The 27497-nt window shown below is 49.8% G+C and overlaps 1 protein-coding gene across 1 annotated transcript; it reads right to left on the reverse strand.

The window, feature by feature from the left end:
• Window positions 1-111: 111 nt before the first annotated feature.
• On the reverse strand, window positions 112-17790 carry LOC120038881 (protein CASP-like; the record flags this gene model as incomplete). The annotated part of the gene is made up of 5 exons (XM_038984464.1): window positions 112-300; window positions 1068-1172; window positions 7564-7612; window positions 17560-17626; window positions 17714-17790. Coding segments are annotated over 5 exons (487 nt in total), but the record flags the coding sequence as incomplete, so codon positions are not given.
• Window positions 17791-27497: the final 9707 nt, after the last annotated feature.

A 27497-nucleotide genomic window follows, 5' to 3' on the forward strand; every position in this document is an offset into this window, starting at 1 on the left:
GGAGGGGAGAGATTAAATGAATGGCAGTATAATGACAATCAACTTTTAAATACACGTGTGAGGTTGTGAGCGGGTGTGTGTGTGAGGTGTGTGAGTGTCTATATAGCCTACCTTGAGGGTGGCAGTCTTGGTGCTGAGCTGTAGTTGCAGCTGTGTGATCTGTGTGCTGGAGCTCTCCCTGAGTTTAGACAGGCTGGCCTGCAGTCTCTGAACGTTTTCCACCAGCTGAACCGTCTCCCTGTCCTTGGCCCCCAGCTCTGCCTCCAGACTGGAGCGGGACACCGCCTCCACCGCCTGCTCCTATAGGTCAACACACACATCAATATAGCAATCTACCAATCAGAACAGTCTGCTCCTATAGGTCAACACACACATCAATATAGCAATCTACCAATCAGAACAGTCTGCTCCTATAGGTCAACACACACATCAATATAGCAATCTACCAATCAGAACAGTCTGCTCCTATAGGTCAACACACACATCAATATAGCAATCTACCAATCAGAACAGTCTGCTCCTATAGGGCAACACACACATCAATATAGCAATCTACCAATCAGAACAGTCTGCTCCTATAGGTCAACACACACATCAATATAGCAATCTACCAATCAGAACAGTCTGCTCCTATAGGTCAACACACACATCAATATAGCAATCTACCAATCAGAACAGTCTGCTCCTATAGGGCAACACACACATCAATATAGCAAACTACCAATCACAACAGTCTGCTCATAGGTCAATACATACATCAATATAGCAAACTACCAATCACAACAGTCTGCTCATAGGTCAATACATACATCAATACAGTAATCAATCAACCAATCAATACATCGATTGATCAATCTACCAATCACAACAGTCTGCTCATAGGTCAATGCATACATCAATACAGCAATCAATCAATACATCAACCAATTCTGTGAGGTATAGTGATCCTAACGCATCTGCTACTCGGACTAGAGACGCAAGGGGAGAAAATCAAACCAACCAATCACTATAGCCTGCTCATAGGTCAATACATACATCAACCAACCAATCACTATAGGACAGCGTACCATGTCTGGGGTGGTCTGGATCTGGGTGGTCAGCTGCAGGGATTGGTTAGAAGAGGTCAGCTGCTCCCTCAGAGTGTCCGCCTCCCTCAGTGCTGCCTCCGCTCTCTGAGAGACAAAGTGAGAGAGACAGAGAGAGAGGCAGAGAGAGAGAGAGGCAGAGAGAGGCAGAGAGAGAGAGAGACAGAGAGAGGCAGAGCGAGAGAGAGGCAGAGCGAGAGAGAGAGAGAGGCAGAGCGAGAGAGAGAGAGAGGCAGAGCGAGAGAGAGAGAGGCAGAGCGAGAGAGAGAGAGAGGCAGAGCGAGAGAGAGATAGAGAGGCAGAGCGAGAGAGAGAGAGAGAGAGAGGCAGAGCGAGAGAGAGAGAGAGAGAGGCAGAGCGAGAGAGAGAGAGAGAGAGGCAGAGCGAGAGAGAGAGAGAGGCAGAGCGAGAGAGAGAGAGAGGCAGAGCGAGAGAGAGAGAGAGGCAGAGCGAGAGAGAGAGAGGCAGAGCGAGAGAGAGAGAGGCAGAGCGAGAGAGAGAGAGGCAGAGCGAGAGAGAGAGAGGCAGAGCGAGAGAGAGAGAGGCAGAGCGAGAGAGAGAGAGGCAGAGCGAGAGAGAGAGAGGCAGAGCGAGAGAGAGAGAGGCAGAGCGAGAGAGGCAGAGCGAGAGAGAGAGGCAGAGCGAGAGAGAGAGGCAGAGAGAGAGAGAGAGGCAGAGCGAGAGAGAGAGGCAGAGCGAGAGAGAGGCAGAGCGAGAGAGAGAGGCAGAGCGAGAGAGAGAGGCAGAGCGAGAGAGAGAGGCAGAGCGAGAGAGAGGCAGAGCGAGAGAGAGGCAGAGCGAGAGAGAGGCAGAGCGAGAGAGAGGCAGAGAGAGAGAGAGGCAGAGAGAGAGAGAGGCAGAGAGAGAGTTGAGCTGTCTGTCTTAACAGCCGAAGTTGTACTGGACTGAGACCAGAGCGACCGTACTGAGACAGACTGCAGAGTACTAAACTATAACTGGCAGAACTACAAGCTGAGGTGACTGAAATCTCCATGGAGAAACACCATGTTTATTCTTTACCTGTTTTGATGTTTCCTGTCAACACAGGACATATAAAGACTGTGTGTGTGTAAGAGAACTGAAAGGCATGATGTCATTCTCTGACGTATGACTGGACACAGAACAACATGGTGTGTGTGCCATGCGGGTGTTGTTGAAATGTGAAAGCTGAGTTCAAGGCTAACATTAGCATTATGTGGCTAGCTATCCCTCCCCCAGATATCCCCAGGTCATCTCAATAATGAACGTTACCATCAGTGACATCCCCACAGCCCCCCCCCCCCCCCCCTAAATATCTATTATCATGATCAGGGCGTTTAGGCTACAGGGGTCTCTGAGCCGAGGGGGTAGAGGGGCTGTTGGAAACTCATTACCTCCCAGTGGTAGTTCCTTCCTTATTTGGGGTCTTATGGATTATTGAGTGTTAGTGATTCATTTAAACCATTATTCAACATGATAACACACTCTAGTGTCAACTCAGAGGCTCTTGAGAAGGATCGTGTGGTCGACATATATCTGTTAGTTCTTACCTCCTTTCAGTAAGGTAACAGGGGCTAGTAACAACCCATGGGGGGCTAGTAACAACCCAGGGGGGGCTAGTAACAACCCAGGGGGGGCTAGTAACAACCCATGGGGGGCTAGTAACAACCCAGGGGGGCTAGTAACAACCCAGGGGGGCTAGTAACAACCCAGGGGGGCTAGTAACAACCCAGGGGGGCTAGTAACAACCCAGGGGGGGCTAGTAACAACCCATGGGGGGCTAGTAATAACCCAGGGGGGGCTAGTAACAACCCAGGGGGGGCTAGTAACAACCCAGGGGGGGCTAGTAACAACCCAGGGGGGGCTAGTAACAACCCAGCGGGGCTAGTAATAACCCAGGGGGGCTAGTAATAACCCAGGGGGGCTAGTAACAACCCAGGGGGGCTAGTAACAACCCAGGGGGGCTAGTAACAACCCAGGGGGGGCTAGTAACAACCCAGGGGGGCTAGTAACAACCCATGGGGGGCTAGTAACAACCCAGGGGGGCTAGTAACAACCCAGGGGGGCTAGTAACAACCCAGGGGGGGCTAGTAACAACCCAGGGGGGGCTAGTAACAACCCAGGGGGGGCTAGTAATAACCCAGGGGGGGCTAGTAAAAACCCAGGGGGGCTAGTAACAACCCAGGGGGGGCTAGTAACAACCCAGGGGGGGCTAGTAACAACCCAGGGGGGGCTAGTAATAACCCAGGGGGGCTAGTAACAACCCAGGGGGGCTAGTAACAACCCAGGGGGTGCTAGTAACAACCCAGGGGGGCTAGTAACAACCAAGGGGGCTAGTAACAACCCAGGGGGGCTAGTAACAACACAGGGGGGGCTAGTAACAACCCAGCGGGGCTAGTAATAACCCAGGGGGTGCTAGTAACAACCCAGCGGGGCTAGTAACAACCCAGCGGGGCTAGTAATAACCCAGGGGGGGCTAGTAACAACCCAGCGGGGGCTAGTAACAACCCAGGGGGGGCTAGTAACAACCCAGGGGGTGCTAGTAATAACCCAGGGGGGCTAGTAACAACCCAGGGGGGCTAGTAACAACCATGGGGGGCTAGTAATAACCCATGGGGGGCTAGTAACAACCCAGGGGGCTAGTAACAACCCAGGGGGGCTAGTAACAACCCAGGGGGGCTAGTAACAACCCAGGGGGGCTAGTAACAACCCAGGGGGGCTAGTAACAACCCAGGGGGGCTAGTAACAACCCAGGGGGGCTAGTAACAACCCAGGGTGTGCTAGTAATAACCCAGGGGGTGCTAGTAACAACCCAGGGGGGCTAGTAACAACCCAGGGGGGCTAGTAACAACCCAGGTGGGCTAGTAATAACCCAGGGGGTGCTAGTAACAACCCAGCGGGGCTAGTAACAACCTAGGGGGGCTAGTAACAACCCAGCGGGGCTAGTAATAACCCAGGGGGGCTAGTAACAACCCAGCGGGGCTAGTAACAACCCAGGGGGGGCTAGTAACAACCCAGGGGGGCTAGTAACAACCCAGGGGGGCTAGTAACAACCCAGGGGGGGCTAGTAACAACCCAGGGGGGGCTAGTAACAACCCAGGGGGGCTAGTAACAACCCAGGGGGCTAGTAACAACCCAGCGGGGCTAGTAACAACCCAGCGGGGCTAGTAATAACCCAGGGGGCTAGTAACAACCCATCTGGGGCTAGTAATAACCCAGGGGGGACTAGTAACAACCTAGCGGGGCTAGTAATAACCCAGCGGGGGCTAGTAATAACCCAGGGGGCGAGTAACAACCCATCTGGGGCTAGTAACAACCCATGGGGTGCTAGTAACAACCCAGCGGGGCTAGTAACAACCCAGGGGGGGCTAGTAACAACCTAGCGGGGCTAGTAATAACCCAGCGGGGGCTAGTAATAACCCAGGGGGCTAGTAACAACCCAGCTGGGGCTAGTAACAACCCATGGGGTGCTAGTAACAACCCAGCGGGGCTAGTAACAACCCAGGGGGGGCTAGTAACAACTCAGGGGGGGCTAGTAACAACCCAGCGGGGCTAGTAACAACCCAGGGGGGGCTAGTAACAACTCAGGGGGGGCTAGTAACAACCCAGCGGGGCTAGTAACAACCCAGCGGGGCTAGTAACAACCCAGCGGGGCTAGTAACAACCCAGGGGGGGCTAGTAACAACCCAGGGGGGCTAGCAACAACCCAGCGGGGCTAGTAACAACCCAGGGGGGGCTAGTAACAACCCAGGGGGGGCTAGTAACAACCCAGGGGGGGCTAGTAACAACCCGGGGGGGGGGCTAGTAACAACCCAGGGGGGGGGCTAGTAACAACCCAGGGGGGCTAGTAACAACCCAGGGGGGGCTAGTAACAACCCAGCCGGGCTAGTAATAACCCAGGGGGCTAGTAACAACCCATCTGGGGCTAGTAACAACCCATGGGGGGCTAGTAACAACCCATGGGGGGCTAGTAATAACCCATGGGGGGCTAGTAACAACCTAGCGGGGCTAGTAATAACCCAGCGGGGGCTAGTAATAACCCAGGGGGCTAGTAACAACCCAGCTGGGGCTAGTAACAACCCATGGGGGGCTAGTAACAACCCAGCGGGGGCTAGTAATAACCCATGGGGGGCTAGTAATAACCCATGGGGGGCTAGTAATAACCCAGCGGGGCTAGTAATAACCCAGCGGGGCTAGTAATAACCCAGCGGGGCTAGTAATAACCCATGTGGGGCTAGTAACAACCCAGGGGGCTAGTAACAACCCAGGGGGCTAGTAACAACCCATGGGGGGCTAGTATTAACCCAGGGGGGCTAGTATTAACCCAGGGGGGCTAGTATTAACCCAGCGGCTAGTAATAACCCAGGGGGGCTAGTATTAACCCAGGGGGGCTAGTATTAACCCAGGGGGGCTAGTATTAACCCAGCGGCTAGTATTAACCCAGCGGCTAGTAATAACCCAGGGGGGCTAGTATTAACCCAGGGGCTAATATTAACCCAGGGGGGCTAGTATTAACCCTGGGAGGCTAGTATTAACCCTGGGAGGCTAGTATTAACCCTGGGATGCTAGTATTAATCCAGGGGCTAGTATTAACCCAGGGGCTAGTAATAACCCAGGGGCTAGTAATAACCCAGGGGGGCTAGTATTAACCCAGGGGCTAGTATTAACCCAGGGGCTAATATTAACCCTGGGAGGCTAGCATTAACCCTGGGAGGCTAGTATTAACCCAGGGGGGCTAGTATTAACCCAGGGGAGCTAGTATTAACCCAGGGGGGCTAGTATTAACCCAGGGGGGGCAGTATTAACCCAGGGGCTAGTATTAACCCAGGGGGGCAAGTATTAACCCAGGGGGGCAAGTATTAACCCAAGGGCTAGTATTAACCCAGGGGGGCTAGTATTAACCCAGGGGCTAGTATTAACCCAGGGGCTATTATTAACCGAACACACAGAATATATATCATAGTTACATTTAAGCAATAAGGCCTGAGGGGGTGTGGTATATGGCCTATGTACCACGGCTAAGGGTTGTTCTTAAGTGCGACGCAACGCGGAGTGCCTGGATACAGCCCTTAGCCGTGGTATATTGGCCACATACACTACATGACCAAAAGTATGTGGACACCTGCTCGTCGAACATCTCATTCCAAAATCACGGGCATTAATATGGAGTTGGTCCTCCCCCTTTGCTGCTATAACAGCCTCTACTCTTCTGGGAAGGCTTTCCACTAGATGTTGGAACATTGCTGCTATAACAGCCTCTACTCTTCTGGGAAGGCTTTCCACTAGATGTTGGAACATTGCTGCAGGGACTTGCTTCCATTCAGACACAAGAGGTCGGCACTGATTTTGGGCGATTAGGCCTGGCTCACAGTCAGCATTCCAATTCATCCCAAAGGTGTTTGATGGGGTTGAGGTCAGGGCTCTGTGCAGTCCAGTCATGTTCTTCCACACCAATCTCGACAAACCATTTTTGTCATGCTGAAACAGGAAAAGGCCTTCCCCAAACTGTTGCAACAAAGTTGGAAGCACAGAATCGTCTATAATGTCATTGTATGCTGTAGTGTTAAGATTTCCCTTCACTGGAACTAAGGGGCCCAAACCATAAAAAACAGCCCCAGACCATTATTCCTCCTCCACCAAACTTTACACTTGGCACTATGCATTCGGGCAGGTAGTGTTCTCCTGGCATCTGCCTAACTCAGATTCATCCGTCGGACTGCCAGATGGTGAAGCGTGATTCATCACTCCAGAGAACGCGTTTCCACTGCTCCAGAGTCCAATGGCGGTGAGCTTTACACCACTCCAGCAGACCCTTGGCATTACACATGGTGATCTTAGGCTTGTGTGCGGCTGCTCGGCCACGGAAACCCATTTCATGAAGCTCCCGACGAACAGTTCTTGTGCTGACGTTGCTTCCAGAAGCAGTTTGGAACTCGGTAGTGAGCTTTGCAACCGAGGACAGAATGTTTATGTGCTACGTGCTTCAGCACTCGGCGGTCCCGTTCTGTGAGCTTGCGTGGCCTACCACTTCACAGCTGAGCCGTTGTTGCTCCAAGACGTTTCCACTTCACAATAACAGCACTTATAGTTAAATCGGGGCAGCTCTAGCAGGGCAGGAAGTTGACAAACTGACTTGTTGGAAGTGTCACGTTGAAAGTCACTGAGCTCTTCAGTGAGGCCATTCTACTGCCAATGTTTGTCTATGGAGATTGCATGGCTGTGTGCTCAGTAACGGGTGTGGCTGAAACAGCCGAATACAGTCATTTGAATTGGTGTCCGCATACTTTGTATATATAGTGTACCACAAACCCCTGAGGTGCAGTATTGCTATTATAAACTGGTTATCAACACAATTAGAAGAGTCAAAATAAATGCTTTGTCACACCTATGGTGTAGGATCTGATATACCGCAGCTGTCAGCCAATCAGCATTCAGGGATCGAACCACCCAGTTTATGATATCAAATAATCACCAAGGCCCTAGAGGGGTGGAGACTAACCTGATTGGCTCTCTCTAGATCGGTCATCACCATTTCAATCTCATCGGCCCTGAGGAGGAGGAGGAAGTAGAGGAGGAAGAAGAAAGAATGGAGGATGAGGAAGAAGAAGATGATCAAGTGTTACTAAGGGGGCACACAGGACAGTGATCATTACAACATCTAATACACACACACACATCCATCTAATACACACACATCTAATACACACACAGTTAATACACACACACACACACACAAACACATCCATCTAATACGGACGGACAGACACATCCATCTAATACACAAACATCTAATACACACACACACCCATCTAACACACACACACACACACACACACACACACACACACACACACACACACACACACACACACACACATCCATCTTATACACACACACACACCCATCTAATACACACACACACACACACACACACACACACACACACATCCATCTAATACACACACACCCATCCATCTAATACACACACACACACACACACACATCCATCTAACACACACACATCTAATACACACACACATCCATCTAATACACACACACATCCATCTAATACACACACAAACATCCATCTAATACACACACAAACATCCATCTAATACACACACACATCCATCTAATACACACACACATCCATCTAATACACACACACATCCATCTAATACACACACACATCCATCTAATACACACACACACACATCCATCTAATACACACACACACACATCCATCTAATACACACACACATCCATCTAATACACACACACATCCATCTAATACACACACACATCCATCTAATACACACACACACACAAACATCCATCTAATACACACACACACACACATCCATCTAATACACACACACACATCCATCTAATACACACACACACACACATCCATCTAATACACACACACACACATCCATCTAATACACACACACACATCCATCTAATACACACACACACACATCCATCTAATACACACACACACACACACACACACACACATCCATCTAATACACACACACATCCATCTAATACACACATATTAGAGTAAACGAGATACTTGTTAAGATGTAAAGTTTTAACTAGTCAGTGGCCACGCCCCCCGTGAGGCCAGACATAACATCAGGTGTCATAGAACCGCCCCTTTTTTCCCCAGAGTATAAAACCCACTTCCTACAAAATGTACATTAAGTCTGAACGCCGGGATGGAGTCCCCATGTTGGAATGGCTACAATTCTATAGGCCACGGAGAACAAACAGCTGTAGTTTTGGCTACATGGCTGGAAAATATTAAACTCTGTGACTATCGCTCACCACAGAATAAGAGCAAATCCTAGACGTATAATTACTAGTCCGCAGCTGGAAATTACGTAAGTCTAGGACGAGAATACCGACGACCGCGGAAGCATCAATTCTATGCAACGACCATCTGTACGCCTGACGTATCCATTACAACAGACACTATCCAGAGCCGCGGAGAAAGCTACAACCATGAAGGACATTGTGACTTCTGGGGAAGTTCACCAGAGACTCTGATGAACTGAGCCGCAGCAGCAACGAGGTGAGGGAGCCGCAGCAGCAACGAGCGGAAGGAGCCGCAGCAGCAACGAGGTGAGGGAGCCACAGCAGCAACGAGCGGAGGGAGCCGCAGCAGCAACGAGGTGAGGGAGCCACAGCAGCAACGAGGTGAGGGAGCCACAGCAGCAACGAGGCGAAGGAGCCGCAGCAGCAACGAGGCGAGGGAGCCGCAGCAGCAGCGAGGCGAGGGAGCCGCAGCAGCAACGAGGTGAGGGAGCCACAGCAGCAACGAGGTGAGGGAGCCACAGCAGCAACGAGGTGAGGGAGCCGCAGCAGCAACGAGCAGAGGGAGCCGCAGCAGCAACGAGGTGAGGGAGCCGCAGCAGCAACGAGGTGAGGGAGCCGCAGCAGCAACGAGGTGAGGGAGCCGCAGCAGCAACGAGGTGAGGGAGCCGCAGCAGCAACGAGGTGAGGGAGCCGCAGCAGCAACGAGGTGAGGGAGCCGCAGCAGCAACGAGCGGAAGGAGCCGCAGCAGCAACGAGCGGAAGGAGCCGCAGCAGCAACGAGGGGAGGGAGCCGCAGCAGCAACGAGGCGAGGGAGCCGCAGCAGCAACGAGGTGAGGGAGCCCCAGTAGCAACGAGGTGAGGGAGCCACAGCAGCAACGAGGCGAGGGGGCCGCAGCAGCAACGAGGCGAGGGAGCCGCAGCAGCAACGAGGTGAGGGAGCCACAGCAGCAACGAGCGGAGGGAGCCACAGCAGCAACGAGGTGAGGGAGCCGCAGCAGCAACGAGGTGAGGGAGCCGCAGCAGCAACGAGGTGAGGGAGCCGCAGCAGCAACGAGGTGAGGGAGCCGCAGCAGCAACGAGGTGAGGGAGCCGCAGCAGCAACGAGGTGAGGGAGCCGCAGCAGCAACGAGGTGAGGGAGCCGCAGCAGCAACGAGCGGAAGGAGCCGCAGCAGCAACGAGCGGAAGGAGCCGCAGCAGCAACGAGGCGAGGGAGCCGCAGCAGCAACGAGGCGAGGGAGCCGCAGCAGCAACGAGGCGAGGGAGCCGCAGCAGCAACGAGGCGAGGGAGCCGCAGCAGCAACGAGGCGAGGGAGCCGCAGCAGCAACGAGGCGAGGGAGCCGCAGCAGCAACGAGGCGAGGGAGCCGCAGCAGCAACGAGGCGAGGGAGCCGCAGCAGCAACGAGGCGAGGGAGCCGCAGCAGCAACGAGGCGAGGGAGCCGCAGCAGCAACGAGGCGAGGGAGCCGCAGCAGCAACGAGGCGAGGGAGCCGCAGTAGCAACGAGGCGAGGGAGCCGCAGTAGCAACGAGGCGAGGGAGCCGCAGCAGCAACGAGGCGAGGGAGCCGCAGCAGCAACGAGGCGAGGGAGCCGCAGCAGCAACGAGGCGAGGGAGCCGCAGCAGCAACGAGGCGAGGGAGCCGCAGCAGCAACGAGGCGAGGGAGCCGCAGCAGCAACGAGGCGAGGGAGCCGCAGCAGCAACGAGGCGAGGGAGCCGCAGCAGCAACGAGGCGAGGGAGCCGCAGCAGCAACGAGGCGAGGGAGCCGCAGCAGCAACGAGGCGAGGGAGCCGCAGCAGCAACGAGGCGAGGGAGCCGCAGCAGCAACGAGCGGAAGGAGCCGCAGCAGCAACGAGGCGAGGGAGCCGCAGCAGCAACGAGGCGAGGGAGCCGCAGCAGCAACGAGGCGAGGGAGCCGCAGTAGCAACGAGGCGAGGGAGCCGCAGTAGCAACGAGGCGAGGGAGCCGCAGTAGCAACGAGGCGAGGGAGCCGCAGCAGCAACGAGGCGAGGGAGCCGCAGCAGCAACGAGGCGAGGGAGCCGCAGCAGCAACGAGGCGAGGGAGCCGCAGCAGCAACGAGGCGAGGGAGCCGCAGCAGCAACGAGGCGAGGGAGCCGCAGCAGCAACGAGGCGAGGGAGCCGCAGCAGCAACGAGGCGAGGGAGCCGCAGCAGCAACGAGGCGAGGGAGCCGCAGCAGCAACGAGGCGAGGGAGCCACAGCAGCAACGAGGTGAGGGAGCCACAGCAGCAACGAGCGGAGGGAGCCGCAGCAGCAACGAGGTGAGGGAGCCGCAGCAGCAACGAGGCGAGGGAGCCGCAGCAGCAACGAGGCGAGGGAGCCGCAGCAGCAACGAGGCGAGGGAGCCGCAGCAGCAACGAGGCGAGGGAGCCATAGCAGCAACGAGGTGAGGTGATATTCAGATCAAACTAGGCTCTGTCTGCATGCTGTGGCGTGTGATAAGATGACGATTAACAAAAATACACACACCATTTTAGTTCCACTAAATTCTGCACATTAACCTCTATGCACACACACACACACACACACACACACACACACACACACACACACACACGCTGCTTCTAATCTGTTTATTATCTATGCTGATTGCCTAGTCACTTTACCCATACCTACATGTACAGTACCAGTCAAAAGTTTGGACACACCTACTCATTCAAGGGTTTTTCTTAATGTTTTACTATTTTCTCCATTGTAGAATAATAGTGAAGACATCAACACTATGAAATAACACATATGGAATCATGTAGTAACCAAAAAGATGTTAAAGAATCCAACATATATTTTCTATTTTAGATTCTTCAAAGTAGCCACCCTTTGCCTTGAAAGCTTTGCACACTCTTGGCATTCTCTCAACCAGCTTCATGAAGTAGTCACCTGGAATGCATTTCAGTTAACAGGTGTGCCTTGTTAAAAGATAATTTGTGGGATTTCTTTCCTTCTTAATGCGTTTGAGCCAATCAGTTGTGTTGTGACAAGGTAAGAGGGGCTCTCATGAGGACCGCCACAGGAAAGGAAGACCCAGAGTTACCTCTGCTGCAGAGGATAAGTTCATTAGAGTTACCAGCCTCAGAAATTGCAGCCCAAATAAATGCTTCACAGAGTTAAAGTAACAGACACATTTCAACATCAACTGGTTCAGAGGAAACTGGTGTGAAATCAGGCCTGAGAGAAATAAAAAAAGGTCAGGATTTATTCATTTCTTTCATGATTATTACATGTTTTAACCCCTTATTTTGTCCAGTGGCCTGAGATGCATCCAATGACATAAACAGCTCTCTCTAGTTTAAACTGACACATTTTCCCCGTGATTTTTTTTGTATGCTAATTGGATTTTAGTGGGTTAAAACAATGTGGTAAATCTATATTTAATCGAATCCTACAATAATTGCTCTTATTTCATCATTCTATCCGCTTACCGTATATTGCAACACTAGACATACGAGATGAGGTAGAAGATCTGTTAATTTCATTCAATGTCTGGTTTCCTTTCCTCATATTTCCCGGGTTATGTTGGAGTTCCATGTGTGTGTGTCCGAGTTCCGTGTGTGTGTGTGTGTGTGTGTGTGTGTGTGTGTGTGTGTGTGTGTGTGTGTGTGTGTGTGTGTGTGTGTGTGTATCAGAGTTCAGTGTGTGTCCTTTGTCTCTGTCATTCTGGTTGTGAGTAATAAGAGCTTGTCAGTGAGTCTAGAAATAGGCTACGTGGCCTGCTCTCCACTAGAAATAGGCTACGTGGCCTGCTCTCCTCTAGAAATGGGCTACGTGGCCTGCTCTCCTCTAGAAATAGGCTACGTGGCCTGCTCTCCACTAGAAATGGGCTACGTGGCCTGCTCTCCACTAGAAATGGGCTACGTGGCCTGCTCTCCACTAGAAATGGGCTACGTGGCCTGCTCTCCACTAGAAATGGGCTACGTGGCCTGCTCTCCACTAGAAATGGGCTACGTGGCCTGCTCTCCTCTAGAAATGGGCTACGTGGACTGCTCTCCTCTAGAAATGGGCTACGTGGCCTGCTCTCCTCTAGAAATGGGCTACGTGGCCTGCTCTCCTCTAGAAATGGGCTACGTGGCCTGCTCTCCTCTAGAAATGGGCTACGTGGCCTGCTCTCCTCTAGAAATGGGCTACGTGGCCTGCTCTCCTCTAGAAATGGGCTACGTGGCCTGCTCTCCTCTAGAAATGGGCTACGTGGCCTGCTCTCCAATGGGCTACGTGGCCTGCTCTCCAATGGGCTACGTGGCCTGCTCTCCAATGGGCTACGTGGCCTGCTCTCCAATGGGCTACGTGGCCTGCTCTCCAATGGGCTACGTGGCCTGCTCTCCTCTAGAAATGGGCTACGTGGCCTGCTCTCCTCTAGAAATGGGCTACGTGGCCTGCTCTCCTCTAGAAATGGGCTACGTGGCCTGCTCTCCAATGGGCTACGTGGCCTGCTCTCCAATGGGCTACGTGGCCTGCTCTCCTCTAGAAATAGGCTACGTGGCCTGCTCTCCTCTAGAAATAGGCTACGTGGCCTGCTCTCCTCTAGAAATAGGCTACGTGGCCTGCTCTCCTCTAGAAATAGGCTACGTGGACTGCTCTCCTCTAGAAATAGGCTACGTGGACTGCTCTCCTCTAGAAATAGGCTACGTGGACTGCTCTCCTCTAGAAATAGGCTACGTGGACTGCTCTCCTCTAGAAATAGGCTACGTGGCCTGCTCTCCTCTAGAAATAGGCTACGTGGCCTGCTCTCCTCTAGAAATAGGCTACGTGGCCTGCTCTCCTCTAGAAATAGGCTACGTGGCCTGCTCTCCTCTAGAAATAGGCTACGTGGCCTGCTCTCCAATAGGCTACGTGGCCTGCTCTCCAATAGGCTACGTGGCCTGCTCTCCAATAGGCTACGTGGCCTGCTCTCCAATAGGCTACGTGGCCTGCTCTCCAATAGGCTACGTGGCCTGCTCTCCAATAGGCTACGTGGCCTGCTCTCCAATAGGCTACGTGGCCTGCTCTCCAATAGGCTACGTGGCCTGCTCTCCAATAGGCTACGTGGCCTGCTCTCCCCTAGAAATGGGCTACGTGGCCTGCTCTCCTATAGAAATGGGCTACGTGGCCTGCTCTCCTCTAGAAATGGGCTACGTGGCCTGCTCTCCTCTAGAAATGGGCTACGTGGCCTGCTCTCCTCTAGAAATAGGCTACGTGGCCTGCTCTCCAATAGGCTACGTGGCCTGCTCTCCAATAGGCTACGTGGCCTGCTCTCCTCTAGAAATGGGCTACGTGGCCTGCTCTCCTCTAGAAATGGGCTACGTGGCCTGCTCTCCTCTAGAAATGGGCTACGTGGCCTGCTCTCCTCTAGAAATGGGCTACGTGGCCTGCTCTCCTCTAGAAATGGGCTACGTGGCCTGCTCTCCTCTAGAAATGGGCTACGTGGCCTGCTCTCCACTAGAAATGGGCTACGTGGCCTGCTCTCCTCTAGAAATAGGCTACTTGGCCTGCTCTCCTCTAGAAATAGGCTACTTGGCCTGCTCTCCTCTAGAAATAGGCTACGTGGCCTGCTCTCCTCTAGAAATAGGCTACGTGGCCTGCTCTCCTCTAGAAATAGGCTACGTGGCCTGCTCTCCTCTAGAAATAGGCTACGTGGCCTGCTCTCCTCTAGAAATAGGCTACGTGGCCTGCTCTCCTCTAGAAATGGGCTACGTGGCCTGCTCTCCTCTAGAAATGGGCTACGTGGCCTGCTCTCCTCTAGAAATGGGCTACGTGGCCTGCTCTCCTCTAGAAATGGGCTACGTGGCCTGCTCTCCAATGGGCTACGTGGCCTGCTCTCCAATGGGCTACGTGGCCTGCTCTCCAATGGGCTACGTGGCCTGCTCTCCTCTAGAAATAGGCTACTTGGCCTGCTCTCCTCTAGAAATAGGCTACGTGGCCTGCTCTCCTCTAGAAATAGGCTACGTGGCCTGCTCTCCTCTAGAAATAGGCTACGTGGCCTGCTCTCCAATAGGCTACGTGGCCTGCTCTCCAATAGGCTACGTGGCCTGCTCTCCAATAGGCTACGTGGCCTGCTCTCCAATAGGCTACGTGGCCTGCTCTCCAATAGGCTACGTGGCCTGCTCTCCAATAGGCTACGTGGCCTGCTCTCCAATAGGCTACGTGGCCTGCTCTCCAATAGGCTACGTGGCCTGCTCTCCAATAGGCTACGTGGCCTGCTCTCCAATAGGCTACGTGGCCTGCTCTCCAATAGGCTACGTGGCCTGCTCTCCAATAGGCTACGTGGCCTGCTCTCCAATAGGCTACGTGGCCTGCTCTCCTCTAGAAATGGGCTACGTGGCCTGCTCTCCTCTAGAAATGGGCTACGTGGCCTGCTCTCCAATAGGCTACGTGGCCTGCTCTCCTCTAGAAATAGGCTACGTGGCCTGCTCTCCTCTAGAAATAGGCTACGTGGCCTGCTCTCCTCTAGAAATAGGCTACGTGGCCTGCTCTCCTCTAGAAATGGGCTACGTGGCCTGCTCTCCAATAGGCTACGTGGCCTGCTCTCCTCTAGAAATAGGCTACGTGGCCTGCTCTCCTCTAGAAATAGGCTACGTGGCCTGCTCTCCTCTAGAAATAGGCTACGTGGCCTGCTCTCCTCTAGAAATAGGCTACGTGGCCTGCTCTCCTCTAGAAATGGGCTACGTGGCCTGCTCTCCTCTAGAAATGGGCTACGTGGCCTGCTCTCCTCTAGAAATGGGCTACGTGGCCTGCTCTCCTCTAGAAATGGGCTACGTGGCCTGCTCTCCTCTAGAAATGGGCTACGTGGCCTGCTCTCCTCTAGAAATGGGCTACGTGGCCTGCTCTCCTCTAGAAATGGGCTACGTGGCCTGCTCTCCTCTAGAAATGGGCTACGTGGCCTGCTCTCCTCTAGAAATGGGCTACGTGGCCTGCTCTCCTCTAGAAATGGGCTACGTGGCCTGCTCTCCTCTAGAAATAGGCTACGTGGCCTGCTCTCCTCTAGAAATGGGCTACGTGGCCTGCTCTCCTCTAGAAATGGGCTACGTGGCCTGCTCTCCTCTAGAAATGGGCTACGTGGCCTGCTCTCCTCTAGAAATGGGCTACGTGGCCTGCTCTCCTCTAGAAATGGGCTACGTGGCCTGCTCTCCTCTAGAAATGGGCTACGTGGCCTGCTCTCTATGGCTACGGCCTCCTCTAGAAATGGGCTACGTGGCCTGCTCTCCTCTAGAAATGGGCTACGTGGCCTGCTCTCCTCTAGAAATGGGCTACGTGGCCTGCTCTCCTCTAGAAATGGGCTACGTGGCCTGCTCTCCTCTAGAAATGGGCTACGTGGCCTGCTCTCCTCTAGAAATGGGCTACGTGGCCTGCTCTCCTCTAGAAATGGGCTACGTGGCCTGCTCTCCTCTAGAAATGGGCTACGTGGCCTGCTCTCCAATAGGCTACGTGGCCTGCTCTCCTCTAGAAATGGGCTACGTGGCCTGCTCTCCTCTAGAAATGGGCTACGTGGCCTGCTCTCCTCTAGAAATGGGCTACGTGGCCTGCTCTCCTCTAGAAATGGGCTACGTGGCCTGCTCTCCTCTAGAAATGGGCTACGTGGCCTGCTCTCCTCTAGAAATGGGCTACGTGGCCTGCTCTCCTCTAGAAATAGGCTACGTGGCCTGCTCTCCACTAGAAATGGGCTACGTGGCCTGCTCTCCTCTAGAAATAGGCTACGTGGCCTGCTCTCCACTAGAAATGGGCTACGTGGCCTGCTCTCCTCTAGAAATGGGCTACGTGGCCTGCTCTCCTCTAGAAATGGGCTACGTGGCCTGCTCGACTCTAGAAATGGGCTACGTGGCCTGCTCTCCTCTAGAAATGGGTTATGTGGCCTGCTCTCCTCTAGAAATGGGCTACGTGGCCTGCTCTTTATAACCCCCCCCCCCCTTTATAACCCATCTTTATAACACCCCCTTTATAACCGGCCCATTTATAACCCCCCCTTTATAAACCCCCCTTTATAACCACTCCCTGATGTCCCTCCCTAAGACTACAGAGCGTATAGAGAGAACCTCATCCAGTGGTATAATAGGTTGTTTTTGGAGGTTATAATTAAGCAATAAGGCTCCTCGGGGGTGTGGTACATGACCAATATACCACGGCTAAGGGCTGTTCTGGACACCCCTTAGCCGTGATATATTGGCCATATATCACAAACACCCCCGAGGAGCCTTATTGCTATAACAAACTGATCACCAACATTATTAGAGCAGTAAAAATACGTGTTTTGTTATACCCGTGGTATACGGCCTGATATACCACGGCTGTCAGCCAATCACACCATTCAGAGCTTGAACCACCCAGTTTATAAAATGCTATATAATCTCTCAGTATTTACAGTGTATTGCTAAAGCCTGGATTTAGAGGCTGTCATTGAGCAGCAGGAGAAGATCCAACTCTGGCCTTTCCTCTGGAGATTCATAATCACCTGATTACCTCAGAGGGAGAGCTGGAGTGACTGGAAATAATCACAGCAGCAAGTGATGGAGAAAATGTTCACACACACACGAGGAGCACCATGAGACCCCACTCTGCCTAAGGATTACAGTGAAGGACACACACACACACACACACACACACACACACACACACACACACACACACACACACACACACACACACAAACACACCCCCAGCCACACCCACGGTTAGCTGAAACTCACTTTGCTGTGCAGTCCTCGTCATACTTAGTCTTCAGATCAAAGAGCTCTGCCTGAGTTGTTTCAAGAGCTGAAAAAGAACCAGGAAACAACAGCTTTAGTCTGGCCAACAGTGTGTGACAGATACAGGACAGGTACTGAATGGACTGGTAGCTACCTGTCTGTAGGGCCTGGGCCTTGTGGTCAGCATCAACCAGCTTAGAGGACATGGACTCCTGCCTCTCCTGGAGCTTTCTGGAAACAGAGAGAGAGATAGAGGGATGGGGAGAGAGAGAGAGAGAGACGGAGGGATGGGGAGAGAGATGGAGGGATGGGAAGAGACAGAGAGAGAGATGGAGGGATGGGGAGAGACAGAGAGAGAGATGGAGGGATGGGGAGAGAAAGAGAGAGAGATGGAGGGATGGGGAGAGAGAGATGGAGGGATGGGAGAGAGAGATGGAGGTATGGGGAGAGAGAGATGGAGGGATGGGAGAGAGAGATGGAGGGATGGGGAGAGAGAGATGGAGTAATGGGGAGAGAGAGAGAGATGGAGGGATGGGGAGAGACAGAGAGAGAGATGGAGGGATGGAGGGATGGGGAGAGAGAGAGATGGAGGGATGGGGAGAGACAGAGAGAGATGGAGGGATGGGGAGAGACAGAGAGAGAGATGGAGGGATGGAGGGATGGGGAGAGAGAGAGAGAGAGAGAGTCATCAACCATGAGTCATTCAAAGCAATTGGGTCATTGAGATAGCGCTACTTCAGCCCCCAACTCCCTTTCTGTTCAATTCTATAACACCAACCATGGCAACTGTAACAATTCCCTATTATACCACCATTTCTCATCCTGTATTATCCTGAAAAACAACAAACCACTTCTCATTAAAATGCTGTATTCGGCAGTAATGTCTGGTCACCATGGTTCCCTGGCCGTTCTACACCAATAGATAATTCAAAGAGGAGACAGAGAAGAGAACATGTATTTTTTATTTTATTTTTTATTTCACCTTTATTTAACCAGGTAAGCTAGTTGAGAACAAGTTCTCATTTACAACTGAGACCTGGCCGAGATAAAGCAAAGCAGATCGACACACACAACAACACAGAGTTAAATATAAAATAAACAAACACACAATCAATAATACAGTAGAAAAATCTATACACAGTGTGTGCAAATGAGGTAGGATAAGGGAGGTAAGGCAATAAATAGGCCATGATGGCGAAGTAGTTACAGTATAGCAATTACACACTGGAAAGGTATAATGTGCAGAAGATGAATGTGCAAGTAGAGATACTGGGGTGCAAAGAAGCAAGATAAATAAATAAATACAGTATGGGGATGAGGTAGATTGGATGGGCTATTTACAGATGGGCTATGTACAGGTGCAGTGATCTGTGAGCTGCTCTGACAGCTGGTGCTTAAAGCTAGTGAGGGAGATAAGAGTCTCCAGCTTTAGTGATTTTTGCAGTTCGTTCCAGTCATTGGCAGCAGACAACTGGAAGGAAAGGCGGCCAAAGGAGGAATTGGCTTTGAGGATGACCAGTGAGATATACAGTGGGGCAAAAAAGTATTTAGTCAGCCACCAATTGTGCAAGTTCTCCCACTTAAAAAGATGAGAGAGGCCTGTAATTTTCATCATAGGTACACTTCAACTATGACAGACAAAATGAGAAAAAGAAATCCAGAAAATCACATTGTAGGATTTTTAATGAATTTATTTGCAAATGATGGTGGAAAATAAGAATTTGGTCAATAACAAAAGTTTATCTCAATACTTTATTTTATACCCTTCGTTGGCAATGACAGAGGTCAAACGTTTTCTGTAAGTCTTCACAAGGTTTTCACACACTGTTGCTGGTATTTTGGCCCATTCCTCCATGCAGATCTCCTCTAGAGCAGTGATGTTTTGGGGCTGTTGCTGGGCAACACGGACTTTCAACTCCCTCCAAAGATTTTCTATGGGGTTGAGATCTGGAGACTGGCCAGGCCACTCCAGAAACCTTGAAATGCTTCTTACGAAGCCACTCCTTCGTTGCCCGGGTGGTGTGTTTGGGATCCTTGTCATGCTGAAAGACCCAGCCACGTTTCATCTTCAATGCCCTTGCTGATGGAAGGAGGTTTTCACTCAAAATCTCACGATACATGGCCCCATTCATTCTTTCCTTTACACGGATCAGTAGTCCTGGTCCCTTTGCAGAAAAACAGCCCCAAAGCATGATGTTTCCACCCCCATGCTTCACAGTAGGTATGGTGTTCTTTGGATGCAACTCAGCATTCTTTGTCCTCCAAACACGACGAGTTGAGTTTTTACCAAAAATATCTATTTTGGTTTCATCTGACCATATGACATTCTCCCAATCTTCTTCTGGATCATCCAAATGCTCTCTAGCAAACTTCAGACGGGCCTGGACATGTACTGGCTTAAGCAGGGGGACACGTCTGGCACTGCAGGATTTGAGTCCCTGGCGGCGTAGTGTGTTACTGATGGTAGGCTTTGTTACTTTGGTCCCAGCTCTCTGCAGGTCATTCACTAGGTCCCCCCGTGTGGTTCTGGGATTTTTGCTCACCGTTCTTGTGATCATTTTGACCCCACGGGGTGAGATCTTGCGTGGAGCCCCAGATCGAGGGAGATTATCAGTGGTCTTGTATGTCTTCCATTTCCTAATAATTGCTCCCACAGTTGATTTCTTCAAACCAAGCTGCTTACCTATTGCAGATTCAGTCTTCCCAGCCTGGTGCAGGTCTACAATTTTGTTTCTGGTGTCCTTTGACAGCTCTTTGGTCTTGGCCATAGTGGAGTTTGGAGTGTGACTGTTTGAGGTTGTGGACAGGTGTCTTTTATACTGATAACAAGTTCAAACAGGTGCCATTAACCTGTTGAGGATAGAGGGCGCTATTTACACTTTGGGGGGAAATCGTGCCCAATTTAAACGGCCTCGTACTCTATTCTTGCTCGTACAATATGCATATTATTATTACTATTGGATAGAAAACACTCTCAAGTTTCTAAAACCGTTTGAATTATATCTGTGAGTAAAACAGAACTCATTTTGCAGCAAACTTCCTGTCAGAAAGTGAAAAATCTCAAATCGAGGCTCTGTTCCAGGGCCTCCAGATCATTTTGCTTGAGATTTATGACTATACATGCACTTCATACTCCTTCCACTAGATGTCAATAGGCTGAGGTGAAATGGGGTCTCAATCTCTTTCTATGGTCAAAAGAGACAGCTTGGAATGACATGACCCCAGAATTAGTTTGTTCAGGAAGCGCATAAAGGTCACCAGTATTGGCTTCTGAAAAGCAATCGTTATAGACGTCTTATATCTCCGGCTTTGATTTGATTTGATAAATGTGAAGATATCATCGTAAAGTATGTTTTTTCAATATAGTTTTATCCGATTATTGAAATTTTTTCGGGAGTTTAGGCGTGTTGCGTTCTCTGCGTTTGGTGAAGGAGAGCTTAGCGCCACTTGGCTAGTTTTGCTTGCTAATTCGAGAGGGAAAAAGGCCATTCTAAAACCAAACAACGATTGTTCCCGACAAAGGACCCCTTGTACAACATTCTGATGGAAGATCATCAAAAGTAGGACCCATTTTATGATGCTATTTCATATATCTGTCGAAAATGTGTACTAGTAGTTAGCGCCCAGATTTTGGGCACGCTCTCGTTATAACGTAAGCTGGATGTCGTAATGAAGTTATTTTTAGAATTCTAACACGCCGATTGCATTAAGAACTAGTGTATCTATCATTTCCTATACAACATGTATTTTTTTGTCATGTTTATGAATAGTTATTTGGTCAGAATAGGTGAGTTTTAGAAAAATATCCGCACATTCTGGGAAAAAGATGCTACGTTAGCACAATGTATAATCACTGATTTCAGCTCTAAATATGCACATTTTCGAACAAAACATAAGTGTATGTATAACCTGATGTTATAGGACTGTCATCTGATGAAGCTTATCAAGGTTAGTCAAAAAATATATATCTTTTGCTGGTTTGTTACGATCGCTAACTTTTGCTGCTGCTTGTGTTTCTGGCTATTGTGGTAAGCTAATATAATGCTATATTGTGTTTCCGCTGTAAAACACTTAAAAAATCTGAAATATTGGCTGGATTCACAAGATGTTTGTCTTTCATTTGCTGTACACCATGCATTTTTCAGAAATGTTTTATGATAAGTATTTAGGTATTCCACGTTGGTCTCTATAATTACTCTGGCTGCTTCGGTGCTATTTTTGACGGTAGCTGTGATGGTAGCTGCAATGTAAAACTGATTTATAGCTCAAATATGCAAATTCTTCGAACAAAACATAGATTTATTGTGTAACATGTTATAAGACTGTCATCTGATAAAGTTGTTTCTTGGTTAGTTTGGTTGGTTCTTGGTTAGTTAGGTTGGTTTTGTGCATGCTACCTGTGCTGTGAAAGAAATGTCTGTGCTTTTTTGTATTTGGTGGTGAGCTAACATAAATATACGTGGTGTTTTCGCTGTAAAACATTTTAAAAATCGGACATGTTGACTGGATTCACAAGATGTTTATCTTTCATTTGCTGTATTGGACTTGTTAATGTGTGAAAGTTAAATATTTCTCAAAAATATTTTTTGAATTTCGCGCTCTGCCTTTTCAGTGGAATGTGGGAGGAGTTCCGCTAACGAGTGGAGGACAGAGGAGCCTCTTAAAGAAGAAGTTACAGGTCTGTGAGAGCCAGAAATCTTGCTTGTTTGTAGGTGTCCAAATACTTATTTTCCACCATAATTTGCAAATAAATTCATAAAAAATCCTACAATGTGATTTTCTGGATTTTCTTTTCTTATTTTGTCTGTCATAGTTGAAGTGTACCTATGATGAAAATTACAGGCCTCTCTCATCTTTTTAAGTGGGAGAACTTGCACAATTGGTGGCTGACTAAATACTTATTTGCCCCACTATACCTGCTGGAGCGCGTGCTACGGGTGAGTGCTGCTATGGTGACCAGTGAGCTGAGATAAGGCGGGTCTTTACCTAGCAGGGTCTTGTAGATGACCTGGAGCCAGTGGGTTTGGCGACGAGTATGAAGCTAGGGCCAGCCAACGAGAGTGTACAGGTCGCAGTGGTGGGTAGTATATGGGGCTTTGGTGACAAAACGGATGGCACTGTGATAGACTGCATCCAATTTGTTGAGTAGAGTGTTGGAGGCTATTTTGTAAATGACATCGCCGAAGTCGAGGATCGGTAGGATGGTCAGTTTTACGAGGGTATGTTTGGCAGCATGAGTGAAAGATGCATTGTTGTGAAATAGGAAGCCGATTCTAGATTTAATTTTGGATTGGAGATGTTTAATGTGAGTCTGGAAGGAGAGTTTACAGTCTAACCAGACACCTAGGTATTTGTAGTTGTCCACATATTCTAAGTCAGAACCGTCCAGAGCAGCGATGCTGGACGGGCGGGCAGGTGCGGGCAGCGATCGGTTGAAGAGCATTCATTTAGTTTTACTTGCATTTAAGAGCAGTTGGAGGCCACGGAAGGAGAGTTGTATGGCATTGAAGCTCATCTGGAGGTTAGTTAACACAGTGTCCAAAGAAGGGCCTGAGGTATACAGAATGGTGTCGTCTGCATAGAGGTGGATCAAAGAATCACCAGCAGCAAGAGCGACATCATTGATGTATACAGAGAAGAGAGTCGGCCCGAGAATTGAACCCTGTGGCACCCCCATAGAGACTGCCAGAGGTCCGGACAACAGGCACCTCCGATTTGACACAATGAACTCTATCAGAAAAGTAGTTGGTCAACCAGGCGAGGCAGTCAATTGAGATACCAAGGTTATTGAGTCTGCCGATGAGAATGTGGTGATTGACAGAGTCAAAAGCCTTGGCCAGGTCGATGAATACGGCTGCACAGTATTGTCTCTTATCGATGGCGGTTATGATATCGTTTAGGACCTTGAGAGTGGCTGAGGTGCACCCATGACCAGCTCTGAAACCAGATTGCATAGCGGAGAAGGTGGGATTCGAAATGTTTGGTAATCTGTTTGTTAACTTGGCTTTCGAAGACCTTAGAAAGGCTGGGTAGAATAGATATAGGTCTGTAGCAGTTTGGGTCTAGAGTGTCCCCCCCTTTGAAGAGGGGGATGACCGCGGCAGCTTTCCAATCTATGGGAATCTCAGATGATACGAAAGAGGTTGAACAGGCTAGTAATAGGGGTTGCAACAATTTCGGCAGATCATTTTAGAAAGAGAGGGTCCAGATTGTCTAGCCTGGCTGATTTGTAGGGGTCCAGATTTTGCAGCTCTTTCAGAACATCAGCTATCTAGATTTGGGTGAAGGAGAAGTGGGGGAGGTTTGGGCGAGTTGCTGTGGGGAGCGCAGGGCTGTTGACCGGGGTAGGGGTAGCCAGGTGGAAAGCATGGCCAGCCGGAGAACAAATGCTTTTTGAAATTCTCAATTATAGTGGATTTATCGGTGGTGACAGTGTTTCCTAGCCTCAGAGCAGTGGGCAGCTGGGAGGAGGTGCTCTTATTCTCCATGGACTTTACAGTGTCCCAGAACTTTTTTGAGTTTGTGCTACAGGATGCAAATTTCTGCTTGAAAAATCGAGCCTTAGATTTCCTAACTTCCCAGAAAAGTTGCACATCACAGGGCTGTTCGATGCTAATGCAGAACGCCACAGGGTGTTTTTGTGCTGGTCAAGGGCAGTCAGGTCTGGAGAGAACCAAGGGCTATATCTGTTCCTGGTTCTATATTTTTTTGAATGGGGCATGTTTATTTAAGATGGTGAGGAAGGCACTTTTTGAAGAATATCAAGGCATCCTCTACTGACTGTATGAGGTCAAATATCCTTCCAGGATAGCCGGGTCAGGTCGATTAGAAAGGCCTGCTCGCTGAAGTGTTTTAGGGAGCGTTTGACAGTGATGAGGGGTGGTCGTTTGACCGCAGACCCATTACGGATGCAAACAATGAGGCAGTGATCTCTGAGATCTTGGTTGAAAACAGCAGAGGTGTATTTAGAGGGAAAGTTGTTTAGGATGATATCTATGAGGGTGTCAGTGTTTACGGATTTGGGGTTGTACCTGGTGGGTTCATAGATAATTTGTGTGAGTTTGAGGGCATCAAGCTTAGATTGTAGGATGGCCAGGGTGTTAAGCATGTCACAGTTTAGGTCATCTAACAGTACGAGCTCTGAAGATAGATGGGGGGCAATCAATTCACATATGGTGTCCAGGGCACAGCTGGGGGCAGAAGGTGGTCTATAACAAGCGGCAACAGTGAGAGACCTGTTTCTGGAAAGATGGATTTTTAAAAGTAGAAGCTCAAATTGTTTGTGTACAGACCTGGATTGTAAGATAGAACTCTGCAGGCTATCTCTGCAGAAGATTGCAACACTGCCATCTTTGGCAGTTCTATGTTGTCGGAAAATGTTATAGTTTGTGATGGAAATTTCAGGGTTTTTGATGGACTTCCTAAACCAGGATTCAGATACGGCTAGGACATCCGGGTTTGCAGAGTGTGCTAAAGCAGTGAATAAAACAAACTTAGGGAGTAGACTTCTAATGTTAACATGCATGAAACCAAGGCTTTTACGGTTACAGAAGTTAACAAATGAGAGCACCTGGGGAGTGGGAGTGGAGCTAGGCACTGCAGGGCCTGGATTAACCTCTACATCACCAGAGCAACAGAGGAGGAGTAGGATGAGGGTACGGCTAAAGGCTATCAGGACTGGTCGTTTAGTGCTTTCAGAGCAGAGAGTAAAAGGAGCAGGTTTCTGGGCGTGATAGAATAGATTCAAGGCATAATGTACAGACAAAGGTATGGTAGGATGTGAGTACATTGGAGGTAAACCTAGGCATTGAGTAATGATGAGAGATATTGTCTCTAGAGACGTTTAAACCAAGTGATGTCACCGTATATGTGGGAGGTGGAACTAAATGGTTGGTTAAGGCATATTGAGCAGAGCTATAGACTCTACAGTGAAATAAGACAGTATTCACTAACCAGGACAGTAATGGACAAGGCATATTGATATTAGGTGAGAGGCATGCGTAGCCGGGTGATCAATAGGGGTCCAGTGAGTGGTTGGGCTGGCTGGAGACACGGCGATTCAGACAGCTAGCAGGCCGGGGCTAGCAAACTAGCAGAAAGGCCTTAGAGGGACGTCTTGATGGAGGAAAGTCTGTTTTGGCCTCTGCATGCGGTGACGTCGATAGACCAGTCGTGATGGATTAATAGGGTTCCGAGTAGCAGAGGGGTCCAAGTCCAATTGGCAAAATAGGTATAGTGGCCCAAGAGATTGGCCGATGGATCTATACAGCTAACAGTCCAATATGCTCTTGACAGCTAGCAGCTAGCAGGCCGTGGCTAGCGGATGGGCATTCAGGGGTGGTTGCGATGTAGAGGCCAGTTGAGTACCCCCTCGAGCAGATTACATCATAGTCCAGTCGTGAAGGATTGGTGGGGTTCCGGGTATTGTAGCCCAGGAGTGGCTGATGGGCGTCTTTAGCTAGCCGGGAGAAAGGGCCTAGCTCCAGGCTAATTGGTGCATGCTACGGGATCGACGTTAGTCAGTACTCAGATAGCAACTAGCTAGCTGCAAAGATCCAGGTGAAAATGTCCAGAACTTGCTGTAGGAATCCGGGGATATGGAGAGAAAATAGGTCCGGTATGCTCTGGTTTGAGTCGCGTTGTGCAGATTGGCGAGAGCTTTCCAGGCTAAAGGTTAGCTGATGACCGCTAGCAGTGGTTAGCTGACTACTAGCTAGTAGCTAGTGAGCTGGCTAGCCTCTGTTGGCGGGATTTCGGATTTGAGGTGAATAATATTTTAGAAAAAAAACAGATCCGCACCACATTGGGTTGCAGTGTTTTGAAGTTCAGTTTTAGAAAAAAATATAATAATATATGCAAAGAAAAATACATAAAAAGATATATACACAGCATACGACAAGAGGAGGACAAAAGACGTCTGACAGCTACGCCATCTTGGATAATAATATTTTTTAGGCGTTGCTGGGAAAATGCAAGAGTGTTAGATATGAATAACCACAGACAGACTCTCTCATACTTGTCGGAGGTGCCATCCATATAATGCCCCTCTGAGACAGAGGAAGTGAGTGCTCAACATAGTCCTAGCCTCCATAATAGTTACATTGACGAACAGGAAATACGTCTGGACAGGAATCACGGCTGGACACGTGTTCTTCACTGCATGGCTGATGTGTAGGCCTCATTGTTCCAACTCCCCTCTCCTCACCTCTCTATATTCCTAGTAGATGCTGTAACTCTCCTCTCTATATTCCTAGTAGATACTGTAACTCTCCTCTCTATATTCCTAGTAGATGCCGTAACTCTCCTCTCTATATTCCTAGTAGATGCTGTAACTCTCCTCTCCTCTCTATATTCCTAGTAGATACTGTAACTCTCCTCTCTATATTCCTAGTAGATACTGTAACTCTCCTCTCTATATTCCTAGTAGATACTGTAACTCTCCTCTCTATATTCCTAGTAGATACTGTAACTCTCCTCTCTATATTCCTAGTAGATACTGTAACTCTCCTCTCTATATTCCTAGTAGATACTGTAACTCTCCTCTCTATATTCCTAGTAGATACTGTAACTCTCCTCTCTATATTCCTAGTAGATACCGTAACTCTCCTCTCTATATTCCTAGTAGATACTGTAACTCTCCTCTCTATATTCCTAGTAGATACTGTAACTCTCCTCTCTATATTCCTAGTAGATGCCGTAACTCTCCTCTCTATATTCCTAGTAGATGCTGTAACTCTCCTCTCCTCTCTATATTCCTAGTAGATACTGTAACTCTCCTCTCTATATTCCTAGTAGATACTGTAACTCTCCTCTCTATATTCCTAGTAGATACTGTAACTCTCCTCTCTATATTCCTAGTAGATACTGTAACTCTCCTCTCTATATTCCTAGTAGATACTGTAACTCTCCTCTCTATATTCCTAGTAGATACTGTAACT

Source organism: Salvelinus namaycush, unplaced genomic scaffold (genome assembly GCF_016432855.1).
Source record: "Salvelinus namaycush isolate Seneca unplaced genomic scaffold, SaNama_1.0 Scaffold2421, whole genome shotgun sequence".
Taxonomy (NCBI): domain Eukaryota; kingdom Metazoa; phylum Chordata; class Actinopteri; order Salmoniformes; family Salmonidae; genus Salvelinus; species Salvelinus namaycush.